We start from the raw sequence: 25,460 nt of genomic DNA on the forward strand, positions 1-25,460 counted from the left end.
TTTGTTTATATTTTCAAAAAAACAACCTTTTGTTTCATTGATCTCTATAGATGCTGAAAAAGCATTTGGCAGAATTCAACATTTGTTTATGATAAGGACTCTATAAATTGGGTATAGAAGGAAAGTATCTCAACACAATTAAAGCCATATATGACAAACCCACTGCCCATATTATCCTGAATGGGGAAAAGTTGAAAGCTTTTCCCTTAAGAACAGGAATTAGATAGACAAGGATTCCTATTCTCACTACTCTTATTCAACATAGTGTTGGAAGCACTAGCCAGAGCAATCAGGGAAGAGAAGGAAATAAAGGGCATCCAGTCTGGAAAAGATGAAGTCAAATTGTCCCTGTTTGCAGGTAGCATGATCCTATGTATTGAACAGCCTAAAACCTCTACAAAAAATTCTTAGAGTTGATAAAGGATTTCAGCAAAGTAGCAGGATACAAAATCAACACACAAAAATCAGTAGCATTTTTATACTACAACCGTGAACTAGCAGAAAAAGAAATCAAGAAAGCTAGCCCATTTAAAATAGTCACCAAAAAAATAAAATACCTAGGAACAAAGTTAACCAAGGATGTGAAAAATCTCTATGATGAGAACTACAAGCCACTGTTGAGAGAAATTAAAGAGGACACAAGAAGATGGAAAGATATCCTATGCTCTTGGATTGGAAGAATTAACATTATGAGAATCTCCGTTCTACCCAAAGTGATCTACAGATTCAATGCAATCCCCATCAAAATTCCAAAGACATTTTTCTCAGAAATGGAAAAAACAATCCTAACATTCAGATGGAATAACAAAAGACCATGAATAGCCAAAGCAATCCTGAGCAAAAAAATAAAGCTGGAGGCATAACAATACCTAAATAAATTATACTACAAAGCTATAGTAACCAAAACAGCATGGTACTGGCATAAAAATAGACACACAGACCAATGGAACAGTATAGAGAATCCAAAAATCAACCCATACACCTACAGTCATCTGATCTTCAACAAAGGCACCAAGTCTAGACACTGGGAAAGAGACTGCCTCTTCAGCAAATGGTTCTGGGAAAACTGGATATTCATATGTAGGAGAATGAAACTAGACCCATACCTCTCACCATATACTAAAGTCAACTCAAAATGTATTAAAGAATTAAATACACATCCTGAAACAATTAAACTCCTTAAAGAAAACATACAGAAACACTCCAGGAGGTAGGATTGGGTACAGACTTCGTGAATATGACCCTAAAAGCACAGGTGACCAAAGGAAAAATAAACAAATGAGACTAGATCAAACTAAAAAACTTCTGCACAGCAAAAGAAGCAATTATCAGAGTGAAAAGACAACAACCAGAGTGGGAGAAAATATTTGCAAAACATACATCTGACAAAGGATTAATATTCAGGATATATAAGGAACTCAAGACAACTTAGTAAAAAAACAAGTAACACAATTAAAAAATGGGCAAAGGAGCTAAATAGGTATTTCTCAAAGGAAAATATATGAATGGGTAATAGACACATGAAAAAATGCTCAACATCACACAGCATTCAGGAAATGCAAATCAAAACCACACTGAGACACCATCTCACCCCAGCTAGGATGGCTAATATCCTAAAGACTGAGAATGATAAATGCTGGTGAGGTCACAGAGAAAAAGGAACCCTCCTACACTGTTAGTGGGAATGCAAAATGGTGCAATCTTTATGAAAAAAGTTATGGAGGTTCCTCAAACAATTACAGATAGATCTACCATATGATCCAGCTATTCCACTGCTGGGTATATACCCAGAGGAATGGAAATCATCACAACATAGGGATATCTGTATTCCCATATTTATTGCAGCACTATTTACAATAGCCAAGAGTTGGAACCAGCCCAAATGTCCATCCAGATGAGTGGATAAGGAAACTGTGGTATATTTACACAATGGAATACCACTCTGCTTTATAAAAAAATGAAGTGCTACCATTCAAAACAACATGGATGTACTTACAGAAAATTACATTAAGTAAAATAAGCCAGGCACAGAAAGGGAAATACCACATGTTCTCACTTATCTGTGGGAGCTAAAAATAAATAAATAAGTAAATATACAAACAAATAAATGGGGGGCAGGGGAAGAAGACACAACAATCACAATTCCTTGAACTTGTTAAGACAACTGAACAGATATGATGTTAATGGGGGAGGGGAGAGGGAGAGGGGGGGAAGGAGGAATTGGTAAAGGGACATCAAAATCAACTACCTTGTATATTGATAAAGTAAAATATAAAAAATTCTTTTTTCCTTTTTTGGTCTGCCTGAGTTATTTTGAATACACTATCTTCAGGATCAGAAATGCTTTCTTCTGCTTGCTCTAGCCTGCGGCTTAAAGTTTCAGTTGTGTTTTTTATTTTGTTGAATGAATTTTTCAGTTCCACGAGTTCTGCTGCATTGTTTTTTAAGGTATTAACTTTTTGTAAATTTCCTCCTTCATATCCTGGACTTTTTTTTCTTATTTCATTATGTTGTCTATCTGAGTCTTTTTGTATCTCAGTGAATTTCCTTAAGATTGTTGCTTGGAATTCCTTTTCAGTCATTTCAAGGGTTTCCTGCTCTAAAAGTCTGGCATTTGAGAATTACTGTATTCTTTTGGTGGTGTCATATTTTCTTGGATTTTTGTATTTCTAGTATCTCTGCATTGATGTCTAGTCATCTGGTAGAGCAGTGGCTTCTTCTATTACTCTGGAGTGAGCTATGAGGAGAGACATTCCTTTTCTTTTTCTAGTTTCCACTGGTGACTCTCCTTTTGTCAACATATTTGAGCATCTAGTGGGCTGCCTCCTCAGTGGCTGTGGCTACTGCTGTGGCATTGAGCTACTTTTGCAGCAGTCATGGCTATGGTGGGCCACCTGCATGGAAGTGGTGTTTTTCATGTGCTCTGTTGCCTGCTTCCAGGTGGAGAAGTCTGCCCTCAGCTCCTGCCCAGGACCCCTGGCATGCTGTCTTTCCTGCTTCTGAGTGGAAGGGCCTGCCCTCCAGGTACTAGTTTTGACTGATGAGATTGCCCTTCATCCATCAGCTTCTCCACTCACTTAGTATAGGAGGACTTGGGCTAACTCAGTGATTTTCAGTCTTGTCTGCACATTTGGATTACCTGGGGAGGTTTTAGAAAAATTCTGATAGAGGGTTCCTGTCCTAAAGACTTTAATGTAGTTAGTTTGAAGTGTGGGAGTTTTAAAAGTCTTCTTGGTGATTCTAATATGCAGGGAAATTTGAAAACCACTGGATGGAATCTGTTTAGTCCTAATTCTTTACCCTCCAAAACCAGGAAGTGTGTCTTAATAGGATCATACGAATTTTGGAGTTTAATAGACCAGGATCAAATTCCAGCCAGCAATAACACCCTAGGGAAAATTACTTCACCTTTCTGAGTCTTAATTCCATTATGAAATTAGTGGAGATTAATAATACCCACCTTGCCAAATATAAAGATTAAACAAGATTATAGCACATGAGGCATTCAAGCACAGGTAATTGTTATTATTATTCCCCCTAAAATAATTCCTGTCTCTGACTTCCTTTCTTCTGCCAATGGTACCATCATTATCACAGCTCTACTCAAAAAATGTTTGCTGAGTGACTACCAAATGGTGGAGCTGATCATCCTTCGTCACGAAGGAGAAAAGATTTAATTTCATTCACTGGTTAATGTTTTCAAGTTTTGCTACTCAACATGTGGTCCATAGGCCAGACACATCAACATCCCCCAGAACTTGTTTAGAAATGAGGAATCTCAGCCCTACCCAGAACTTCTGCATCAGAATCTGCATCCCCAGGGAATCTGTGTGCATATTACAGTTTGGGAAGCACCACTCTAAAGCATTCCTGTCTTTGAGACTTAGTGGAAAGAGATGAATTCAGGCTCCTGGAGTGGCGACAGAATACAAATTCCAATGTGTTGGTTGGAGATGCCATGGTGAGCCCAAGTGAGTCATGGTTACATTCCAGCTGGCAGCATGGAGCATGCTGTCACACGCTGTCACACACTGTCACATACCGGTTGAAGGCAGCATTCTAGGAGAAGCCCCACAATCCATTAGATTCCATTGAGTCACTCCATCAAATCCCTGCTTCTGCCTGGTGCTGGCTCCTTCACGTAGACTCGATGGGTACCTCATGGCCATCAGTTACCATGAGAGATGGTCACAGGTCACAGAAAGGTAATGCTCGCATGCACAGGTGCAGGACCTCCTCCAGCCCAGGGAGCCTGGCAGCAGCTCCTATGGTCCAGCCAGAGGCCTCTGCATCCTGCCCGCTCACGGGGACTGACATACTTTCTGCTGCAGTAGCAACTGCCAAAGGTCTCAAGGATCCCTAACCATTTTCCTGGGCCCCACCCCACCCCTTGCTTTTCCACCTTGGATTCCTTGGCCTTCTTTTACTTGCAGCTGGCTAATACAGCGATCAAACCCTGGACCTTGGTGTCTTCTTGACCTTTTAAACCCATGGCTCCTGCAATGATTCCCTTCCACCCTTAGTATATAACTCTTTTGGCCAAAAGGCCAAAGAAGCTGTGTGGAACTGTACTTTCCATAGCCTACATTACAACAAGAGACATGTCGAATATGCTTTTGCAAAGGACACCTGCCATCCCATTTGCTGTCCCTCCTGCCCCAGGGCAGGGGATGGTGTCTCCCATTAAGAGTCACTCAATGAACACTCAGGCTAGAGCTGCAGTTGCTGGCACTTATCTCCCAGAGTGTTTCTCTTTCTTCCATAGCATTTTTCATTATGTATAATGACATAATTTGTGAGTCTTTGCTTCACTGAGTGTGCCTGCTAGCCTGCAAGTGTCCTGAGGGCAGAGTCTGGGCTGGTCTTGTTCACTGCTATAGCCCTGGTTTCAGGCTCAGTTTCTGGCTCATGGAGAGTAGAGTTTCAATAGTTATTTGTTGAGTATATGGATGAATAAATGGGTTAATGACTCTGACTCTTGAAGGGCTAGAACGAGTTCTTGCATGGTACTGACATAGGGTATGTGTGTCTTTGGTATGGCAAGGGGGTGGGGTCGATTCTCCTGAAATTTAGCCCTTAGAGCAGGGCTGCAGCATCACAACTGGGGTGTGTAGTCAAGGGGGTGATGCTCCTGCCATCATGGACACACGTGGATGGCCCTTGCTCATCAGCTCCTGCCATAGGTCGACCAGCCATAGGCATAAATCACTCAGCACTCCAGCCTTGCAGGTCTACCCCTGTGGTCAGAGGCTTTGGCTTGCCTCTGGGACTGCCATGAAACTGGGGAGACCTGAGCCCTCGGCTCCAGGTGTGGCGAATGTCTAGTTCCAGGGACACTTGAGCCATTCGGAGGGTGGCAAACAGAAAAGAAGCCTGCGTTTCTGGGGCTTCCTTGGTAGAGATCAACGTGGATGACACAGGATAGTCCCGATCCCTGCTGCCAAACCCAGGCTTAGCCCACACTCAGGAGCCCTGGCATCCCCGTGGATTGGGTGTGGAGTATGGCCAGCTCCTCCACTCTTTACTTCGTGGTTAGGCTGCAAACTCATGATGCCCCGGCCAGTTCACCACTCTCCTACGGTCAGGGACTCAGTCTCTTCTCTCAGGCTGTAGCCCGTGCTCCGAGGCCCCCTTCCAGTTAGCTGCCATTTGTTCATCCCCAATTTCCCATCCTACTGCATATTTAGGTAAGTCCTCAGCACTCTGGGGGATGGTGTGAAGTGTAAAACAGGTTTTGCATCCCAGTGCAACAAAAAGACACAGGGAACATTAGTGTCAACATCAAGCCCGTATATGACCAATGGTGACAGTGGGAGGGATGTGATGCCTGTAAACTTTAATCAAGAACTGCCAGATTTTAAGGTGCTCTTAAATGATATTAGATAATATGCAATTAAGTGCTAAATTGGGGGCAGTCACGATTTAGGGTTAAAAGAGTGTGGATACTATCAGTAGTGTCTGGAGTAGGCAGAGGGAGCTTTACTAAAGATACGGGCCTAATAAGGCCCTTAACATTGAGTAGCATTTAGTGAAGGCAGGAAAAGAGGGAATGGCCTTCATGGCAGAGTCATGAGTATAAACCAAGAGAAGCATGGCTTGTTTATGGGGCTGTGACAGCCTTGTGATCGGTCAGACTGGTGGGTGTGTGCTGTGAGTCATGGCCCACGAACCTAGTCCTGCTGTGTGCACAGGAAAGCAATGTTCCTCTGTGTTTGCACAAGGCATCAGGATTGGCAGCGCATTCTGCATTGGCTTCCTCATGGGATATGCTACAATAACCAGGCATTGAGCCCCTACAGCCCCTACCCAAAACTCAGCATCCAATAAAACATAGGTAAGAAAAATGCTACATTATAAAAGGAAAGATGCAACTATAAATCTCTATGGCCATTAAAATGGTGAATTTTTGCACTAAGTTCTGTAATACGGGCAACATGAACTAGAATGCTTTGGGGTCCCTTGTACAAAATAATATCTTCAAGTAATAACTGTAAGAAACTGTAAGCAAACATTAAACATACAGCAATTTGATTTGCTTTCTTAAAATTTGGTAGAAATAAGCAAAATTTGCCTTCTTTCTATTTTCCACATATTTCTATGATTTCTCCATAATGATGGGAGGTTTCAAAACCTTCTGCTAGTCGAAAACCTCTTGAATTGTGGCCAATGCTTGACAACTGTTGCTGATGAGGATGTTTCTTTCACTGAGAAGCAGTTTTAAAAGCAGGCTGGACTTGAAATTTCTCTTTGTTACTCAGTTTTCCCCTGCTCAGTTAATATCTAAAATTCTGCCTGCTTTTAGATCAAATAAAAGCTACCAACAAACAAGAAATGGCAGTTGTCACTTTACAAAAGATGTGAAAACACCTGCCAAGTCATTAGTATTTTTTAACAAGTTATTTACAACTTGGGAGGGGGTGGTTCTCTGAAAATAAGAGTGTTGGAATAAGAGTTGCTGGGCTGGTTTTTTACAGAACTGCTAACACAGAAGACAGTTTTCCTGCCAAACAGGCTGATGTCAGAGACTTGCTGGAAGAGGGATTAAGGCACTGGAAAATGACATGTGGAAATTACAAAGGCAGCATTGAAGCCTGAAGGAAAGATGAGGTCTGCTTGATCACTAACTAGGTTTGTGGAGAGTGTCAGAAACCAGACAAATAAACAGATATAGTTCTAAAGTAATTGGAGATCAGGAAAGACTGAAGTCTGTGGACAGAAGAGTGTGATGATGAAGCAGCATTTATTTAGGGAGATTATCTGGGGGTGTCCACAGGGTGGCCTGAAGCTCAAAGCCTGGGAAGTTCACTGTGAGCTCACAGCCTGTGTGGCAAGACAGTACCACGGGGGAAAGGTCTGCAACATGAGATAATTTAGGATGAAAAAGAGCAACCAATAGGCATGAGGTGAAGGAAGATGAATCAAAAATGGCATAAGTGTCGGGGAAGAAGTGGAGCAACTGGAATTTACGTAGGCAGCTGGTAGAAATGTACGTTGACACCGCCAGGACCATACACACAAAAAATCTGTACATACATTCCCAACAAAAGGCATGCACAGAAAAGTGTAATACAGCAGTATTCATATTAGTCAAAAATGGGAAACAATCCAATCGCCCTTCTGTAGTAGAATGGATAAATAATCATGTATTTACACTGCAAGAGAATGAATGATCTACAGTTCCATGGCATGGTTATGAATGAATCTCACAGTGTTGAGTGAAAGAAGCCAGGCACAGAAGAGTGTAGACTGTATGATTCCATTTACACAAAGTTCAATAACAGACTAACGTGAGAGATGTCAGGATTTGTCACCACTGGAAGGGGGCACAAGGGGGACTTTTGGGGTGCTGATAATGTTTCTTGATCTGGGTGCTGGTTACCTGGCTGTGTCAGTCTGACTGTACACTTGTGATATGTGTACTTTAATGCAAGTCTATTATACTTCAATAAAAATATTTAAGTGACAGTATGAAATGGAGCAAAGACAATTGGGAGTCCACTTTGTGACACTGAGTTTGAGACGTCTGAACAGGCAGGTGGAAATACCCAGGAAGCAGTTGGAGATGCAGGACTCCAGTCTGGGTACAAACCCAGGGCTGGAGAGGTTGAATTTGGGGATCATTTATGCAGAAGTGACAGGGAAGGTGAGAGCACAGGCACATCTTCTGAGACAGTAGTGGAGCAGCTAGAGACAGCATTTATGAGCCTCGTCAGAAGGCAGAAGCTTATTTGGCGCTTCCCCATGCAAGGACTCTCTGCTTGGCTCTGCCAACCATAATTTCTGAGGTCAGACGAGACTGGGTGCATTCTGGATAGTATAGCCACAGACAAGTCATGATTTCTGTGCTTGAGGTCATATATTTTGAAGGGGTGGGGGGCAGATGCTCCTTCACCTTTTCAAGTGGCATCCTCTTTCTATCCAACACTGAGAAACTAGAGGGTTGGTGAGGTGAACTGTCCGGGGCTGGTGGGGGTGGAGCGAGGACACCAGCCCAGCCTTCCTCCTCCAGGGCACATGGTGCTCCGACACTGCAGCTGCCAACAGCAGAGGGTGACAAGGCACCTGAGCAGGTCGGCTGGCCCCACAGAAGGGCCTTGAAGGTCAGCCTGAGGGGGTGGTGGGCAACGTGCTGCCTTGAGCACAGGGACCTCTCGAGATACAGAAGAATGTGCTGGAATCTGTGCTCACACAGAGCAGTGACACAGGCTTGTGGTCCCTCTGCCTTGTGTTGGCTGCTGGGTTTGTGCTTTTCCTGTAAGCACGTCAGGCCAGAAGGTCAGAATGTCATTCCAAACACCTGAGTGATGCTGAAGGCCAAAGCGATGTGTCAAATAACAGAGCCTGTACCCTTCCTCTAATGGAAAACATCAGGGTGGGAGAGACGACCAAACACACATGAAACACCAAGGCATCTGCTGACATGCAGAGGAAGAAACACATGTCATGATATCACACACACACACACACACACACACAGACAGACACACACACACACGAACACACTCACAGCAAGGTCCCCACCATGAACTCTTAACCGTGACACATGGAGGGGCTGGAAGGGCAGAGAAGCTGGTTGGGGTGAGTGGAAGAAGCCCTCAGGACCCTCCCTCTGTAATGGGAGCTACCCCACCCCTCCATCTATAACTCTCATTACTCCTCAGTGGGACATTACATGGGTGAGACAGCTCCCCCTGAGTGCACGTGCCCTAGGACAGTGTCCTCTTCCCCACCCCAGCACCTTTACCTATGCTGTTCCTTCTAGGATGATACACTTGGGAGCCAGGTGGATTGAAATGCCGGTTCAGGGGCTTCCGCACATCATCATATGTAGATTTGGGACAAGTTCTGTTACCTCTTCCTTTTCTTTAAAATGGAATGACCCTCTCAACGGTATCAGTGAGATGGTATGTGTAAAGTTCCTATCAAAGAAACCAGGAGAGGCTTACAGGCAACTAATTATGGATGTTCTCCACTTCACTTCCATCCACATCTCCTTGGAATGTCCTTACAGTCAATGTGATCTTCTTCTCCAAACATCACTAGTTGTTTCACTTAATCAGATGGTGTACCAGCCTCCCTGAACCTGGCTCAGCCCCAGGGCTTGGGAGTGCCCTCTGTGGGGCCCAGGTTAGCTGAGTGTTTGTGTTTTTCTTAGGAAAGGAACACAGTGTCCCCAGATCCTCAGAGTGACTTCCTTGGAGGCATTTTGGCTTCTGTCACTTCTAAAATGTCTTTGAAAAACTAGTAACTACTTGTATATTTGAAATTTGATAGCCCATTTTAAAATCATAAGTTTAAATAGTTAGAAATGCAGTTTTAAATACAATCCTTGAGGGGCTTCTGGACGCTGGTAATATTCTGTTTCTTGACCTGGGTGTTGGTTGCATGGGTGTGTTCGTTTATGGGAAATTCATTGGCTAAATGGTACACTTATGATTTGTTCACTTTTCTGGATAGATGTCATACTTTAATAACACATAAAATGAAACAAAAAACAAAACACCCGACTTGTTACAGGCTGTCTGAGCCCAGAGCACTCCCTGCTCTGCCACTCAACCTCACGGTAGGCACACGACTGTAACGGAGTGACTCTAGCTCAGCATGAAGGCACTGGGCCAGAGTTTGTGGATCAGTCTAACAGGGCTGTTGAAGAGGTCAATCAAAAGTCCACCTCTGGTGGGCAGGAAGACCCCACCAACCCCTTGAAAGCCAGATCAGAGATATTAAAGGTGAGATATACACAAAATGCTGTGGAAGTGTTGAGAAAGGAAATTTAACTTGGCCTTGAGATCAGAGAAGTCCTTACAAAAGATGCTAGTGACATTTGAAATGGGTTTGGAAGACTGAGTAGGAGTGTTTCTGGTGGAAAAAATGGAAGAAAGAAATGACAAGAACAGCATAAACAAAGACAGAATAAAATTAAGGTGCATTGAGTATAAGGCTCAGAGAATATTCTAATGTGGAAGAGCTTCATGAGTGTGTGGCTGGTAAGAAATGAGGCTAAAGAAGTAAGCAGCAGCCAAGCGTGAGCACCTTGTCTGTCAAGCTCAGGAGTTTGGGCTTTATTCTCCAGGCAGGTGCAACTTCTGAAAAATGCTAAGTAGGAGGGTTTACCATTCCCTCTACCACCATCAGTGCTCCCACCAACTTCAACATCACCATCAGCACTGCCACCAACTCCATCTCCTTGACCATCACCACCTGTGCCACCGGAGTACCTATTACAATAATTGTCTTCACGGAATGAATTCTTGTAATGCTAATTATAGCACACTTAATTAGGGAACAAAACTTAAATTATACCTAATTTTTAAATACCTAGCATAGCTTAGACAAAGAGAGCTGAATGAGTTCAGTGTAAAGTTTGGGAACCGAGCTAATCAGTTTGAGGGAGGCTCCTCCTTTTTTATTTATTTTTCTTAGAACACAGTTTTTTAAAAAAAATTTAAATTATTTTAATTTAATTAATTAATTTATTTATCCAGGATAATCAGTATGTTCAACATTATGCAATGTAATCATTTTTTTGTGGCCTTTTACCAATTTCTCAGTAACCATCCTCCCACTCCCCCTTTCCCACCTCTAGTAGAGGCTCCTCTTTTTTGACTTGTGTTCTTCTGCTTACCATTGGTGTTGTAAAGTGTGCTGCAAGCGAAATAACAAGGTCAGGACCAAAAATTATAGAGGAGATGGAAAGGTTTCTGAGTATATGGATGAAAGATAGCCAAGGCTGAACTTAGATTTGTTAATAATGTGTTAATAATAAAATTCTAAAAAATCTTTTTGCAATTCAAGGTTTCTGGTTTTCTAGCAATGCAAATCACTACCTTATGATAGAATAAGAGCCAGGAGCTGATCAAGGAGCTTTGCCCCTATTATCTCATTTAACTGTTATAAGTTCATATTAATTCCTTGTTAGGATGAGAAAGTTGCACTCAGAGGTATTAGACAAATCCCCGAGGCCCTCACAACTAATAAGTGCTTTTCTTAGCAACAGTATGCTCTCATGAGATCCAATGTCCTTTTGAGCATCAGTGAATCAGATGGGGACAGTTAGGGAGACTAGACTGAGCCGAGAACCTGCAGTGAAAGAGGAAAGCAAGGAGCAAAGGGAGCCTTGCATGGCTTTTGGAGATGCTCTGGCACCCTCTGGTGACCATTTGGAGGTGTCATAAGCCAAGGAGCTCTCGGTGTGCCTGGGTTCAATGGTTACAGTTCAGTACAGACTACACAGTTGTGTCAACATGCCAAAGGGCACAGAACGGGCAGTGCAGATGGGGAAGGAAGGGAAGAGGTACAGGAAGAGCCACCTTGGTCCTAGATTCCAGTCAGCCTCTGTTCCCCATCTCTCTATGAACAACTGGGTCTCTTTCAATTCAAAGGTAAACTCGGTGTTCAAACTTTGATGTGCACAGGAACCACCGAGGAGCTTGAGGCTGCAGAGTCTGGGCTCCAGCCCCAGAGTTTCTGATTATTATGTCTGAAGGGGCCCCAGGACTCCGCAGTTTTGTGAATGCACCCAAGAGATTCTGTTGCAGGTGGTTCTTGGACTACATTTTCAAAAAACAAAGCTAAAAACAACACACTGTTTAATATTCACCTTTTAAAGAAATATGGATCCTTCAGAAGTAAACTACAAATGTGGCTTCTGCATCCAGTTGCTGAAAGGATTCCAGAGGAATTCACATGGTACTGTCTTATTTTTGCTCTGACCTGGTTAAAGATAAAAGATACAACTCTACAAAACACATAAACCTGAACCATCCTGGCAGCCCAGTTCTCAAAGATCAAGTTAAAACTATCCAGTAGTATTCAAATCATTAAATCTATTCTCAAAAAGAAGCGAATCCAAACTGGAGCTCTTTGGACGTGTGTGCGTAGAGACGTTAACCAGTGCACACACACAAGCCCTCTCTGATGAAGTAAGAATGAGTGTTTTATTACAGCACACTGGCATTAAAGTCTCTGTGCAGCCTATGGTAAAGGAAGATGTTTAACTTTATTCAGCTTAAGGTACCTGGACCTTCTTGGATCATATGACTTTCATTTTTTTTCCCCATTTTTTTGGGTTTACATATTTATTAAGACATATGACTCACCAGTTTTGGAAATTCTATCCTAGAACAAGAGGAATGTAAACTAAAGATTTTTCTGGGTTCTAAAAAAAATTCTTATATGTGGAAACAAATAGTTTTTTCAACAAACAGTGCTGGGAAAACTGATACCATATATGAAAATTAACCCAAAATGTATTAAAGGCCTAACTATAAGAGCTGAAACTTTGAAACTCTTCAGAGTTCTTGTGACTTCCCTAGCTCACACACTTTAATGCTCAGACCCTGTTTTCCTCTCTCTGTGGAAGCCCATCTGGTGCCCTGTCTCTTCTCTCAGATAACAGTCCCAGGACCGGGAGTCCAAATATCAACTGACTCAAGCAGCAGGGTTATCCTGTGCTCAGTGATATATTTAGTCCCCAAATTAAGTTGTGTCCAGATAATTATAAGATGAGGTTCCTGACTTCAGAATTTGTCACCTTATTGGGGAAATAAGGCCCATCCAGATGACAAGTGATACCAGGCAATATAAAAATTAAGTATTTAATTGTATGGTCAATATTACATTTTATGTTAAAATTATAGTTTTTAAATGACTATAGAAGCTATTAAGAAATTCATGCAGGAGGCAAACTGAAAATTTTCTGGGGAGAAATGCACAAACCACTCATATGTTCCTCACGTTATGCTGGACCGTTTTTCAGCTCTTTTCCCCCATTGTCAGCAAACTGTGGCTCTCTGGGCTGTTCGGGCAACTGTCATGACAGTGGGGAAGGAGGGTGGGTGAGGCCCACAGTGCGCATGGAGCCATCTGCAGCTACTCTTGGTGGATGGCAGCCACCTGCCAGTCCCATCAGCCTGGCCTTTCTAGGAGAAGACCTTCCAAGCACTAGAATTTGCAGAATCACTCAACACTGGGAGAGCCTCCCCCGATCCTTGGCCACTCATGCAACTATGCCTTAGGCCGCTGTGTGAATCCTCCTCACATCCCCGTCCTGAGGCCTCCTCTCCCTACCCGCCTCCCTCAGACAACCAGGGGAATCAGCCTTCTCGAGTCACTTGAGATGCTCACAATGGTACAGATTCCTAGTACCCCACCACTACAGAATACTGATCTCTCAAGTCAGGGCCCCACAATCTGCATTTTGAACAAGGCTTACCTTGCTTAATACACACCTTCTGGAATTAACTCCAGCTTTACAAGGATGCTAAAGTATGGGTCCATTTGTCAGTAAATACTTACCAAGTATTTACCACATACCAAGGCCTGGGGATAGGGGCAGCGAGATACACACAATCTGGATCCTTACAGAGCACAGTGGGGAAGGTGGTTTATAGAGCCAGTTGTGGTTTGATGCACTGGGTAGGAAGCCACATCATGGAGGTGCCCCCCACTCATGTTGGGGTGAAATCCTGAGCTTCCAGGGGAGTGTAGAAGGGGAAAAGTTTGGCTGTTCTTTATGCTTTTCTACAGTAGTGTGTTTTGCTAGTTGCCTATGAGTATGGGTCTTCTGGGTCTTTCCTTTACTCCAGCTAGAAAATTCATGAACATTTTTGTTGCTAGGTGTCTTCCTGGCTTGATCCAGTCCCTGCACAATGGAGCCCAGATGTGCTGGACCTCCAGGGTGGCAGGTGCCATCTCTCTCTGTGTTTCCTTCTTCCCTTGGAGTACCCCCTCTCCTTATGAGGCCCCTTTGTGTGTATTGGGGTATTGTGTTGCTGTCTCATGCTGTCATGGGCAAGGAAGGAGTTTGAAAGAGAGAGAAGTAGTCCAGGGGAACTTTGATGCTGCTGCCATGGAGGAGGGAGCTCCAGTGGCCATCAAGAGCCCAGTGCAGGACTGGCTACATAATTCACCAGGCCTGGTGCAAAATATAAATGTGGGTCCACTTGTTCAAAAGGTATTAAGACTTGCAAGACAATGCCAGCAGAGCTCTCAATCATGTGCAGGTCCATGTAACCACATGGGTCACAGGCCCAGGAGGCTGGCCTGGGGTCCCTGTCCTGCCCTCTAGGTCCTCACCTCGGTCTTGTGTCCCAAGCTCTCTGTCTTGCCCTATGCCAGGATTTCCAGAAACTAGCTGGGCATCAGTGTCTCTCAGTGGGTGTAAAAACAAAACCTATACACAGATGAGCACAAGAGGATTCCACAGGTCTTTAGAGGGGCCAGGAGGACAGTTTAAATTTGCCCAGACCCAGAGGTTAAGAATTGCATGGGAACAGGCCACCTCTGACTCCAGAGACTGGGACAACCTCCACTTGACAAGACTATGCGGTCTGGGCCTCCTCTCACTTGAGAACTCTCTAGAGAATCTTCTCCCTGAAGCCTCCCCACAGCCCAGAGCCCCTCCACACCTTCTACTCAGGGGGGCCACCCTGGCTTCATATCGGCATCCTCTGGGGGGCTTTGAAAACCACTCCTGCCTGGGCCACTGCAGAGATTCTGAAGATGTGGGTCTGGGCTGTGGCCTGGACACCAGGCTTTTTCAATGCTCTGCTGCCTGATTTGCTACCTCCAGCCTCGTGGTGCTCCTTGCCATGTATGCTCAGGCCACACTAAGTGAGTCTCTTTCTCCAATATTATGGTGGATCCTCATGACTCAGACTGAGAGCCACCCCCCATCCCTGTGTCTGAACCATCCCTGGCCCCACCAGGGAGCTGGCAGAGGGGTGGAGCCTCACCCCACTGAAACCTGCCTGTTTTTCTTTCTCCCTATTCCAGTGAGCACTGCCTTGCCCGCCAGCACGCGCTTTCTCGATGTCTCTGCTTCTCTGCCTGCTTTGCCTCTTATCTCAGATGTCTACCTGCTTGGGGCTTCCTGCGTGCCAGACTAGTGGGATCTCCTTTTCTATTTGCACCACCTGCCTGCCTGCCTGCCACAGCTGCTGCTGTCACCACCTCCCCACCCTTTCCACCTTCTATCCCGCCCCAGGGAGCCCACGACCCATTCCATACCTGTGCACACAGCACGCCTGCTGCCTCTCACCTGTAGCCACATCTTTCTGCCAGGCCAGCACTACCTGCATCCGCAGTGCCTGACCGAGAGCAGTGTGATTGGAGCGGCTGCTGACAACCCCGCTGATTTACTTTTCCTTTCTAGGGTGAAGGCACTCACTCAGCGGCCTTCCGGGGCCAGTGCAAAATCCTGCTTGTATGCTCGGCCTACTAAGCCGGAGGTGTCTGGTTAGTGGTTTCATTTTCTTCATCTAGTCTCCTTTGGGGTGCAGTGCTGGCCCTCAACAACATTGACAAACAAACTGTGCTATTCATGCTCCTCCTGCCTCTAGGCACCCAGTGCTTCTCACTGCCCCCCTGTCGGGCTCCCTGCCCCTTATCAAAACCCACCTGGGGACTGAGGATGGGGACTGAGGGCTTATTCTCTGGGAGTGACTCTGATTGGAAATAGGTGGCGACCTGGGAAACAGACACCATATTTGTTTTCATCACTGGCAGCACATTAAAATCATCCTAGGAGCTTTGAAAAAATACCTGTGCCTAGGCCCACTGCTGACTTAATTGGTCTGGGGTAGGGCAGCGCATCACAATCAGGTGATTCTAATTTAGCCAGTACTAAGGACCTATGCAATGATCTCGTAGTCTGGACCTTGAACCAGCAGCATCTTGTAACCCAAGAGTTTGTTAGAAACTCAGATTCTTGGCTTCACCCAGATCTATTGAATCTAAATCTTTGGATTGAGGCCCAGAGAATCTGTTTTAATAAATCCTGCAGATGATTCTTCTATGCACAAGAATTTGCAACCAGTGCATTACAACGTGCAATGAAGGGGAGGAGTGATTGGAGGCAGCATCCCATTTCTAAGACTATGCAAGTGGCTCTCAAAATGTGGGCCCCCAGACCCACAGCATCAGCATCATCTGAGAATTTGTTAGAAATGCAAAGTCTCAGGCCCTGTCCCAGACCTACTGAATTAAACTCTGTGAATGGGACTCAGTAATCTGTATTAAATAAGGTCTCTAGGTGATTCTGATACACACTCGAGTTTGAGAATGACTGACCTACCATCTACCTGCCTCACCTGAGACGGTTACATGGTTTGGGGCTCCAAGCTGTAGAAGCTCTCTAAGGAAAGGATGGTTGCAAAAGACTGTTTGCAGAGGCTTGAAGTTATTGCCAATAAAATGATGAATGCTTAGGGCTAGATGGCGTGCACTGTTCTGAGGAGTTCTTTTCCTGAACACCATTCATGCGTGTTGGGAGAAGACTACAGGCAGTAAATTTTGGAGGCAAGCTTCAGTCAGCTGGCCTGCCTGTAATTCTGTTTGTCTATTGTAAGTATGTAGTTGTGTGTGTGAAACAGATTTCAGATTCCAGCCAGAATGAGTGAATGGACTCTGTAGAGGGAGAGAGAGTGGGGATGGGAGTGAATTTCAGTCCATTACTCAATCGTCTATTTCTCAGGGCTACTATGTGCCACGACTGGGCTAGTTCTATGAAGGAGAGAGACAACAAAAACAACTGTATGTGTGCATGTGCATGTATGTATATATGTATATGTATGTAGCACACACTCTGCCCCACCCATTTTTAATTTTTTTCTGACAGAGTCGAGTTAACCACATGACTTAATCGCTGGCATATGATCTTCATTGGACCATGCAAGGCCCCTCTCTTGAATGTATGAAGGTGGGTATGTCCTTTTATTTTCATACCTCACTCTATTTTCCCTCTTGTATTCCAATGCACCTTTTTTGTTTGTATATGTGCTTGTAAAACATGTATTGTGTGCATGCTCAGATTTGTAGAGTTGGCTGATTTCTGTGGTGTAAATACTCCCACCGTGGCCAATTTCAAGCTATCAGTGTGGCGTCACTGGATGTCATTTGGAGAAATGTTCTCACTTGCACAATTGGCTCTCAGGAGCTGGTGGAGCTGGCTCCAGCTCTCCACCATCAAAGCTTGATTGAAGTGCTGAACTAGACTGACTCCTTTCGTATCCTGTAGACATCATACATATTCATAAGACAAATTCTTTTCCCCAATCTATTTCCACCTTGCTTAGTATCCTGGGCCAACTCAGCTTGCTTAATTGGCGAGGATACTGAAATACTTAGAACAGCTCAAGGGTTTTATTAGTGGTCAATAATCAGAACGGCATGCATGCAGAGGGTTTCCTGCTATTAATAAAACCAGATTATAACACTTTGGTGGAAAATGCATGAAAACTGGTACTTTAATAGTTCTGTCATCACTTAGAGGCTCTGGGGCAGCTGAGTGAGCTGTGAGCATAAACAGCCTTCTGGTGAAATTGCTGGGTGCTTAATCCTCAGAGAGCAGTAATTACATGGTCATTAAAATAAAGCCTGAGACCTTCTTGTCCTCAAGGTGTGATGACAAACTCAGAGGTAACCTCTGGAGTGTGACTCGTTCATCTTTCCTACGTGGAGGATTTGTTTCCATGGAGAAGGGCTCCATTTTCATGGTGAAGTCACCATGGACTAGATATGACCTGGGGGAGGAATATACAGCCTTGTGGTCTTGGGCTGGTAAAAGATGGCTGGGATTATGGGACCGACTGAGAAAAAATAAACATAGAAGCCAGCTTTTTCTGAAGGGTGGATTTTGATAAAATGTAACTTCTTCTTTAAAGGTACATTTATAGCAAGTCTGTCCCATCCACCTGGCTTCCTCCCCCAACCCTCTCTCATGTTCTCAATCCAGCATGCCAAACTGGAAGTGTGTGTGCGTGTGTGCGTGCGTGTGTGTGTGTGTGTGTGTGTGTGTGTGTGTGTGGAGGGGGGTGGTGGTCCCACTGCAGTACTATGAGAGGTTCATCCCCCTCCTCTGGGGAAGCGGTGGAAAGGCTGGGCCACGTGGCATCCCTCACAGGGGTTTTGTGGTTTAGGAGCTCAATGCTGTAACCGGGGTTACTAAATAACAAGAGTTACTGGCCATTCAAGAGTGGCTCAATTTGTAATTTTGGGGTACAAGGCTAAAAGATGATCCCCTAAAAAGTGAAATGGGTTATTAACAATTTGTGCTTCAACAGAAAACAATGTCCATGGTCAGTTCTGTATAATTCCCTCCACAAGCAAATCAAACCCTCTTCTGATAATTTTTAACCCATTCTCATCTCTTTTGAGACACAGGTTTGACTGTGAAAAATCCATCAAGTGGGCAATGTGTGAACCTGCGGGTCAGGCCCATTTTAAGAAAGCCCTGAGATCAACTTGCAAACTTAAACAGTTTAATGAGAGTATGATCATGAATGTTACAGAAGGAAACATACTTGTTTACAATATGATTTGAATGTTGATAAAGATCAGGTTTCATCTTAGGACATTTCTAGATATATTTCTGTTATGTACAGGAAGGCATATTGGCATTTCAGTGAATTTAGATTCCTAACCCCAGGTCTGGAGAGCATCTTCCTATGATCCAAGGATAAACCTCCATAGAATATTAACATCTTCCTGCCTCTTCTCTGGGTAACCCTTCCATCTTTCACTTAACTCAAAGTATTACTCATTGATCATCCTGATTTTTATCAGTTTGTAGGAGGTAAAGAAGAATCAACACTTCTGAGGTGGAAAGGACTTTTGATCTCTTCCTGTCATGAAACCAATTAAGAAATAGAGGCTGAGCCAAGAAGGACTTGCCCACCATGGTGGGAGCTCATTAGTGGCAGAGCTGGGGTGAGCCAGCCCTCTTGTCTTCCAGGCTGATGCACATTTCTTGGTACTGTGCTTTGCTACATTCAATGATTGAATTGGGTGACCACATCACCAATCTCTGTCCCCTTCTTGGTGACTACTCTTTAAAGATGTGGCATATTTTGCAGAAGAGGGTAAGTTCCCTTTAAAGGGAGCTCTTTGGGAGAAAGCTACAGATATAAAGTCTAAACTAATTATATCTTTCATAAGAGTTCAGAGATCCCTGAATGGTGACTACACACGTATTTCCCTTAGCTTGGGGGATAGTCATAGGACAGACAAAAGGGAAGGTTAAGTGGTCTTTAGCTTGGGGACCTGGATGGCCTACCAAAGGCTGAATTTATAGTGACATGTTTTGGAAAGGGCAACTTAGGAGACATCGTAGACCTGGTACTTTGTTATGGTTGATGCCCTTCTGTTTCTCTCCTGGGACAGGTAGTAAATGCGATTGGCCTCTGGGTAGGTGACTTTGCTCAGTGGCAGTTTGTAGATGGCAGGATTGTTGGTCGTCAGGAGCAGGAAGGTGAGCGCTGAGAGGCAGAAGGGCCAGGTGCAGGGTGGTAATCCAAACTGGGACAGAGGAACACAAGAGAAACATTGGTTACATCAGATGCTTGTGCTTGTTTAGTGAGCCCTTATCAATAACCTGCAGCTCTGGGTAGAGGAGGGGATGCTTTGTGAGCATTGATAAGAATACTTAATTGAAGACCAATATAAATAAAATCATGCCAGTGGTATCAGTCTGCCTTTTGTAGAAGACATGCTTTGTCTTGGGGTCTCTGGCCCGGCTATACTTTCACCTCTAAGAATTATGGCCATTCCATGCCTTCTCCCATCAGCCCCTGTTGAAGGAATGTCTTTGGCAGCCATTTTGTAGCTCAAGACCTTTTTCTCTTTGGTCATAGCTGATTGGACTAGAGACAGACACCTGACTCAAATGCATCTTCCCATAGGCAGGTCACATGGGCCAATAGGATCCCTTTCTTGAGAATTTGAAGTAAGAGGTACAGAGACTGTCCATAGGGCTCTTGAACTAAAGAGCTGGAGAACGAATTAGTGATGAGTGGCCATTTGAAGGCTGTGTGTGCAGCAGACAAAACCCATCACGGAGAGACACAGGGAAAGAGAGAGGACATGGAGAGATAGAGCTGTGGCATCCTCATCCCGGGGAGCTGGAGGGGAGACTAGGTGCCTCTCTTCTCAAGGGCCCTCTCACCCCCAGCTCCCTTTCTCATGATGTTGCCCTGTGTTTTATTCCTTGAGATGCCTTGAGGCTTTTTAATACTCCTCATTAGAGATAGCTTGAGCAGATAGTTTGTTAACAAAGAGTCTACCAACTTAATCATGAGGCAGATTAAATTATGCCCCTCTTCCCCAAATATCATTTTATTATAAACAGTAAAAACCTCAGGTAATGCCATGGGAGTAACAATGCCAGTCATGTGTGTGTCCAAAGATGGCACTGTTGGGTGGGACTTGGGGAAGAACGGCGATCACCTGGTACCAGAACTGAGGCCGTAAGGGGTACCCATGAGTGATAAATTCCACTCAAAGAGTCACTCCAAAGCCCTGCTAAGGCTGCACAAGGTACGTTGGGAAGTGCCCCTTGGAGTCCTGCAGTGAAAAGGACATGGTTGTGGCATTTCTCAGACCCAGCTCCAAATCTCAGCTCCTATCACCTTGTTACGGTCATTTAATCTTTCTGAGACCCATTTCCTCAATAGTAAAAGACGGTTAACAATTCCTGCTCAGAAAGTTGGTGCCTAGTACATGCTAAGTACTCAATAAATGGTCCTAAGTATGTGATCATGATCGTTAAGCCAATGGAGGCATTTCTGGAGACATGGGGCTTCATATACATGTGCCAGTTGGAAAACAAAAAAGTATAACTCATAAGTGCTCTTCTGAGGGCTTGAATGGTCTCATAAGTGTCATTCAACATTTTTATATCCTGTTCCTCAACGAGATTGGAGATTTCTTCAGTGTGAGTTAACCTGCACTGTTTTTTTTTCTTCCCCTCTGACAGTGGTCAGCAAAGCGTCATACACATAGTAAGCACACAAAAAGTAAACTTGATTTTGTTTTGAAAAATGTCTGTTGACCAGAAAAAAATGTCTGTCTGTTATACTATTGAGTGGTATAGTTTGTAACTTCTCTGCAAACAGAGGAAGGCCAATGACCACCAGAAACACCTGTGATCAGGAACCAATGCCTCCCAGTTTGCATCTCTTCCAGTGCCTTATCCAAGGAGGGCACATGCTACGTATTGATTGGATAAACACTGGGTGAATGGAAGAATGCAGAAAGAGATGTTAAAGCCTGGAGTGGACAGAGTTCAGAGGCCACACTCCATCCTCTTGTCCCCCCTCAGTGTTTCTGGTGGTCTAATATTTCCTACTGTGGAGGCTCACTGCCTTAGCGATCCATTCATTCAGTATTTCTTGAGAACCGATTATGTGCTGGGCACTGTAATAGGTACTAGAGATAAAGATAAGAACATGATAGGGCCCCTCTTCTGAAGGATCCCACAGGCTGAAAGTGAAAGAGGACTGACGGGCACTAGGCTTGCCACAAAATTGTATATCAACTGTTGTAGCCAAGGTGTGTAAAAGATGCGATGGGGCCCAGCGGAGGGACTTAGTCCATTGGAGGAGACAGGAAAGTATTAGGGAAGGCTCCTTAGAAAATATCTCTGTATGCTAAGTCCAAACCACCCATTTTCACTAGCAGTGAGGGAGGGATATAGGCAGGTGTCCGTAGAATGCACAACCATCCACCCGCAGCATCACCAGGACTTTTCCTGGTGGACCAAGTGAGATGTGCCCTGCACCCTCATCTAAGAGGGGAGGCATCAACTGCAAGCTGAGCCCTGAGAATCTGTGCTGGGGCCTGGGCCAGCCCTGTGCCCCCCCCTCGCCCTTCCCCCCCCCTGCTGGGCCCAGACGAAGTTGGCGTTCTCTCTCGGACTGCTGCACCTGCCCAAGCTACCAGCTCTGTGTCTCTCTTCTTGACTAGGGAGTGACTCCCCTTCTTCCCTGAAGCCTTAGCTAGTGACACCCCCCACCAAGTGTGCAACTTGCTACAGGACAAACAAAATGTACCCTGGCTCTCAAGCTAGTTGGGCAGACGATCTATAAACACAAGTTAAATAATAAAGACTTAAAAATAGTTCTATAGGGTTATATAATAGAAAGGAGTTTGATTTATGAGATAATGCTCTTCGAATTGTCTTTCTCTAAGGAGCTCCTGGCCCACTGACAATGGGATTTAATTGACAACACTTGACATTTAAACTTGTGAGACCGAGCTCCTTCTGTCTAGTAGGTGCCAAGGTGAGTAGTGTGATTTGAAATAAGAGGGGTGAATTGGGGAAGGGTTCCTGGAAGAGGGGTTTTGAGCAGGCTTTGGGAAGCCAAGAGAATACCAGGAAGGTGTTGTGGGCACGTTCTTAGCCTAGGTTGACTCACCACAGATAACATGTTAGCCAGGGCAGCACCCAGGTAGGCCGCAAACAGTGCTGGAGAAAGAAGCAACAAGAAATGGTCCAGTAACTATTGGACAGTGACCCAAACTTAGTCTACATATTCCCTCCACATAAATTTTATGCCGCAAATACTCTCAGATTTAAAAAAATTGAGTTATGATTCCAGTGCTCGGCAGCTTTAAAAGTGTTAAAAGCCATGCAAATGCTGGCACAGCTAAGACAGCAGATGAACTTTGTTAAAAAGGGCCAGAATTTAGCTGTTATGGTTCTCTTGGGTCCTACCACCTTGCATTCCAGTAAAGGGACATTTAAAAGCATAAACCATAAATGGAAATTTTACCGTACAGCAAAGGCAAGTGAATCCCAGAACTCTCTACTGGAATATTTCATCACAAGTTATTATTAACATAATATGGGTTCCTAGGGAGAAGCAGCATTCTGTAAGCCTGAGGAAGACCAGATATGCCTTCTGCCTGGTTCTCTAGGCTCTGCAGAGGGCGCGACCCGGCCGGGCACTGGGAGGAACTGAGTGCCAGCAAGAAGTGAGAAGCTGTTAAAATGGACCAGTGTAATTGGGCTTTGCTTCTGAACCCTTAATTTTTCAACTGAGAGCATCCCAATTTTCCTAGGATATAGCAGTAGCTAACCATTATGAGATAGTTGCTGCTTGCCCAGCTCATAGTAATACTGACTATACCCTCCAGCATTCCTACAGTGTAAGCACTATGATTGTCTTCATTTCACAAGTGAGAAAGCTGAGGCTCAGAAAGGTTAAATGATGACCGTTCTGCCTGTCTTTCAGTAGGAGAAGCCCCCGTAGTTTTAGAGGTAGGGGTTCAAAGTGGAAGCGTAGAGATTAAGGAAGGCGTTACGTGAAGTGGGGCTGTGGGGCAGGAAATGGCTTCAAGGGGTTGCAGCAGACAGAGCATTTCTCCGAGAGGGGATAGCCGCCCATGCCGTCCTTTGTGTCAGCTGAATCCTCATGCGGTAATATATGTTGTTTATACAGAAGAGGGGCCCTGTGTGCTCGGCACTCACGTTCACAAATTGTCTTATCCGATCCCAACAACAGCTCTGGGAGGTGGGCACTGTTGGTATCAGGTGCTGAGGGTTCAAGTGACTTGTCCAGGAATACATGCTAACACGTGGCAAAGCCAGGCCACCTCACTCCAGAAGAGGGCTCTTAGCTGCTGAGTGCTGCAGCCTCTTGGGTCTGAGGTTAGGAAGAGGGGGAATATGGAGGGCAAACCCAAGCTCCAGAGAACAGGGAGCCAGAGACCTGAGTGGGACAGGCCAGAGTGGAGACCCCAACTCCATCTGTCTTCCCTGGGATCCAGAGTCAAAGGAGTTATTCTCACTCTCCCCTCTCCCACTGTTATCTTATCTACTTTGGTCTGTTATGAGCAGGCAAACCTTCTGAATACCTCGTGTGTGCTCATGTGTGGTTGAAGGGCCTGCAGAGTGGGGATCCAGGAGGAAGAACAGAAGGAAGAGAAGGGAACGGGACATACAGCCTGTCTGGCTTAAAGCGAGAGTTGTCTGTCCTAGGTTGTGTGGAGCAGGCTGTGGTGGAAGGAACCTTCCAGGAGGGATGCTGGCCACCTCACCTGTCCTGTTCACCACGGGCTGTGTGATTAAGGAAAAAAAGCCTAACTGCTCTCAGCCTTGGTTTTCTCACCTGCAGAGAAAGCACTGGCTCAGGAAGCACTGCAGTGTCCTGCAAAGAGCATGGACTTCTATGGTCAAGCAGACCTGACTCTGGGCAATTTATTCAGGTTTTAGCCTCAATTCTCCACCTGTGAAATGGTGATAGTAATAGTATCCACACACTTTACAGGGTTGTAGTGAGGCGTAAATGAGATGACGTGTGTCGAGGTTTCACAACCTTGGCACCATTGACATTTTGGATTGGGCAGTTCTTTGTTGTGGGCTCTGTCCTGCTCATTGTTGGATGTTTAACAACATCCCTGGCTTCTACCTACTAGGTGCCAGTAGCACTCTGCCCTTCTGCCTCTAGATGTGACAAACAAGAAAGTCATCAGAGATTGTCAAATGTCCCTGGGGAAGGGGAAAATCACTCCTGGTTGAGAACGAGTGGGGTAACATCTGATATAATTTGAGCATTTAAGACTTGTTTATTGAACATGAACATTCCTTAGTGGACAAGCAGAACTTGGGGCTGTAAAGTCATTTCCCAGCTGGTACCCCAGATGTCTTTGGCCTCTGCCACTCTGGACAGAAGTTACAGCTCCAGGCATTGGACATAGTCCTTCCCTTCAGGTGACCTCCAGGCCCTGATTCTGGGTGGAGTTTGGGGGCTGCTGAGAGAGCAGGTGAGCTTACAGCAGGCACCGTCATGGCCCTGAATCCTTCTAAAATCTTCAGGACTCCTTGGCTTTTCATCTCTGGTGCTCAGACTTTCTTTTTTTCTTTTTTTTTATAAGTCCAAAATAAATTCAATAATATAAATCATGAGAGATTTTGAAGATATGTGTAAAAGTTTAAATTTTTTGTCACTGGGACATTTTTAGGGAAGGAAATAACAAGGCATGGGTCTGAGTTTCAGGTCATGGAATAAATGCTGGCCTATTTAAAAATTAAATTTAATTTAAATTAAAATATTCACTGTGACAATCATTTAATATTCACTGTGACAATAAATTAAAATAATCACTGTGACAGGCCCCACACTCAAGTAAGCTGACCACATGTTCCAGATTTTCTGGGATAGCCTCAGCTTAAAATCTTC

At 44.6% G+C, this 25,460-nt stretch overlaps 1 protein-coding gene across 1 annotated transcript in view; it reads right to left on the bottom strand.

The window, feature by feature from the left end:
- Nucleotides 1–18,744: 18,744 nt before the first annotated feature.
- The window catches only part of LOC103601185 (urea transporter 2), a 16,404-nt gene continuing 9,688 nt past the window's right edge, over nt 18,745–25,460 (bottom strand). Inside the window, exons 8-9 of the mRNA XM_008585566.1 lie at nt 22,695–22,744; nt 18,745–19,797 (exon numbers count right to left, since the gene is read on the bottom strand). Of these exons, the coding sequence (XP_008583788.1) occupies nt 19,597–19,797; nt 22,695–22,744 (251 nt within the window). The 3' untranslated portion in view covers nt 18,745–19,596. The remainder of the gene's footprint in view (nt 19,798–22,694; nt 22,745–25,460) is intronic.

Source organism: Galeopterus variegatus, unplaced genomic scaffold, assembly GCF_000696425.1.
Source record: "Galeopterus variegatus unplaced genomic scaffold, G_variegatus-3.0.2 Scaffold3622, whole genome shotgun sequence".
NCBI classification, from domain to species: Eukaryota; Metazoa; Chordata; class Mammalia; order Dermoptera; family Cynocephalidae; genus Galeopterus; species Galeopterus variegatus.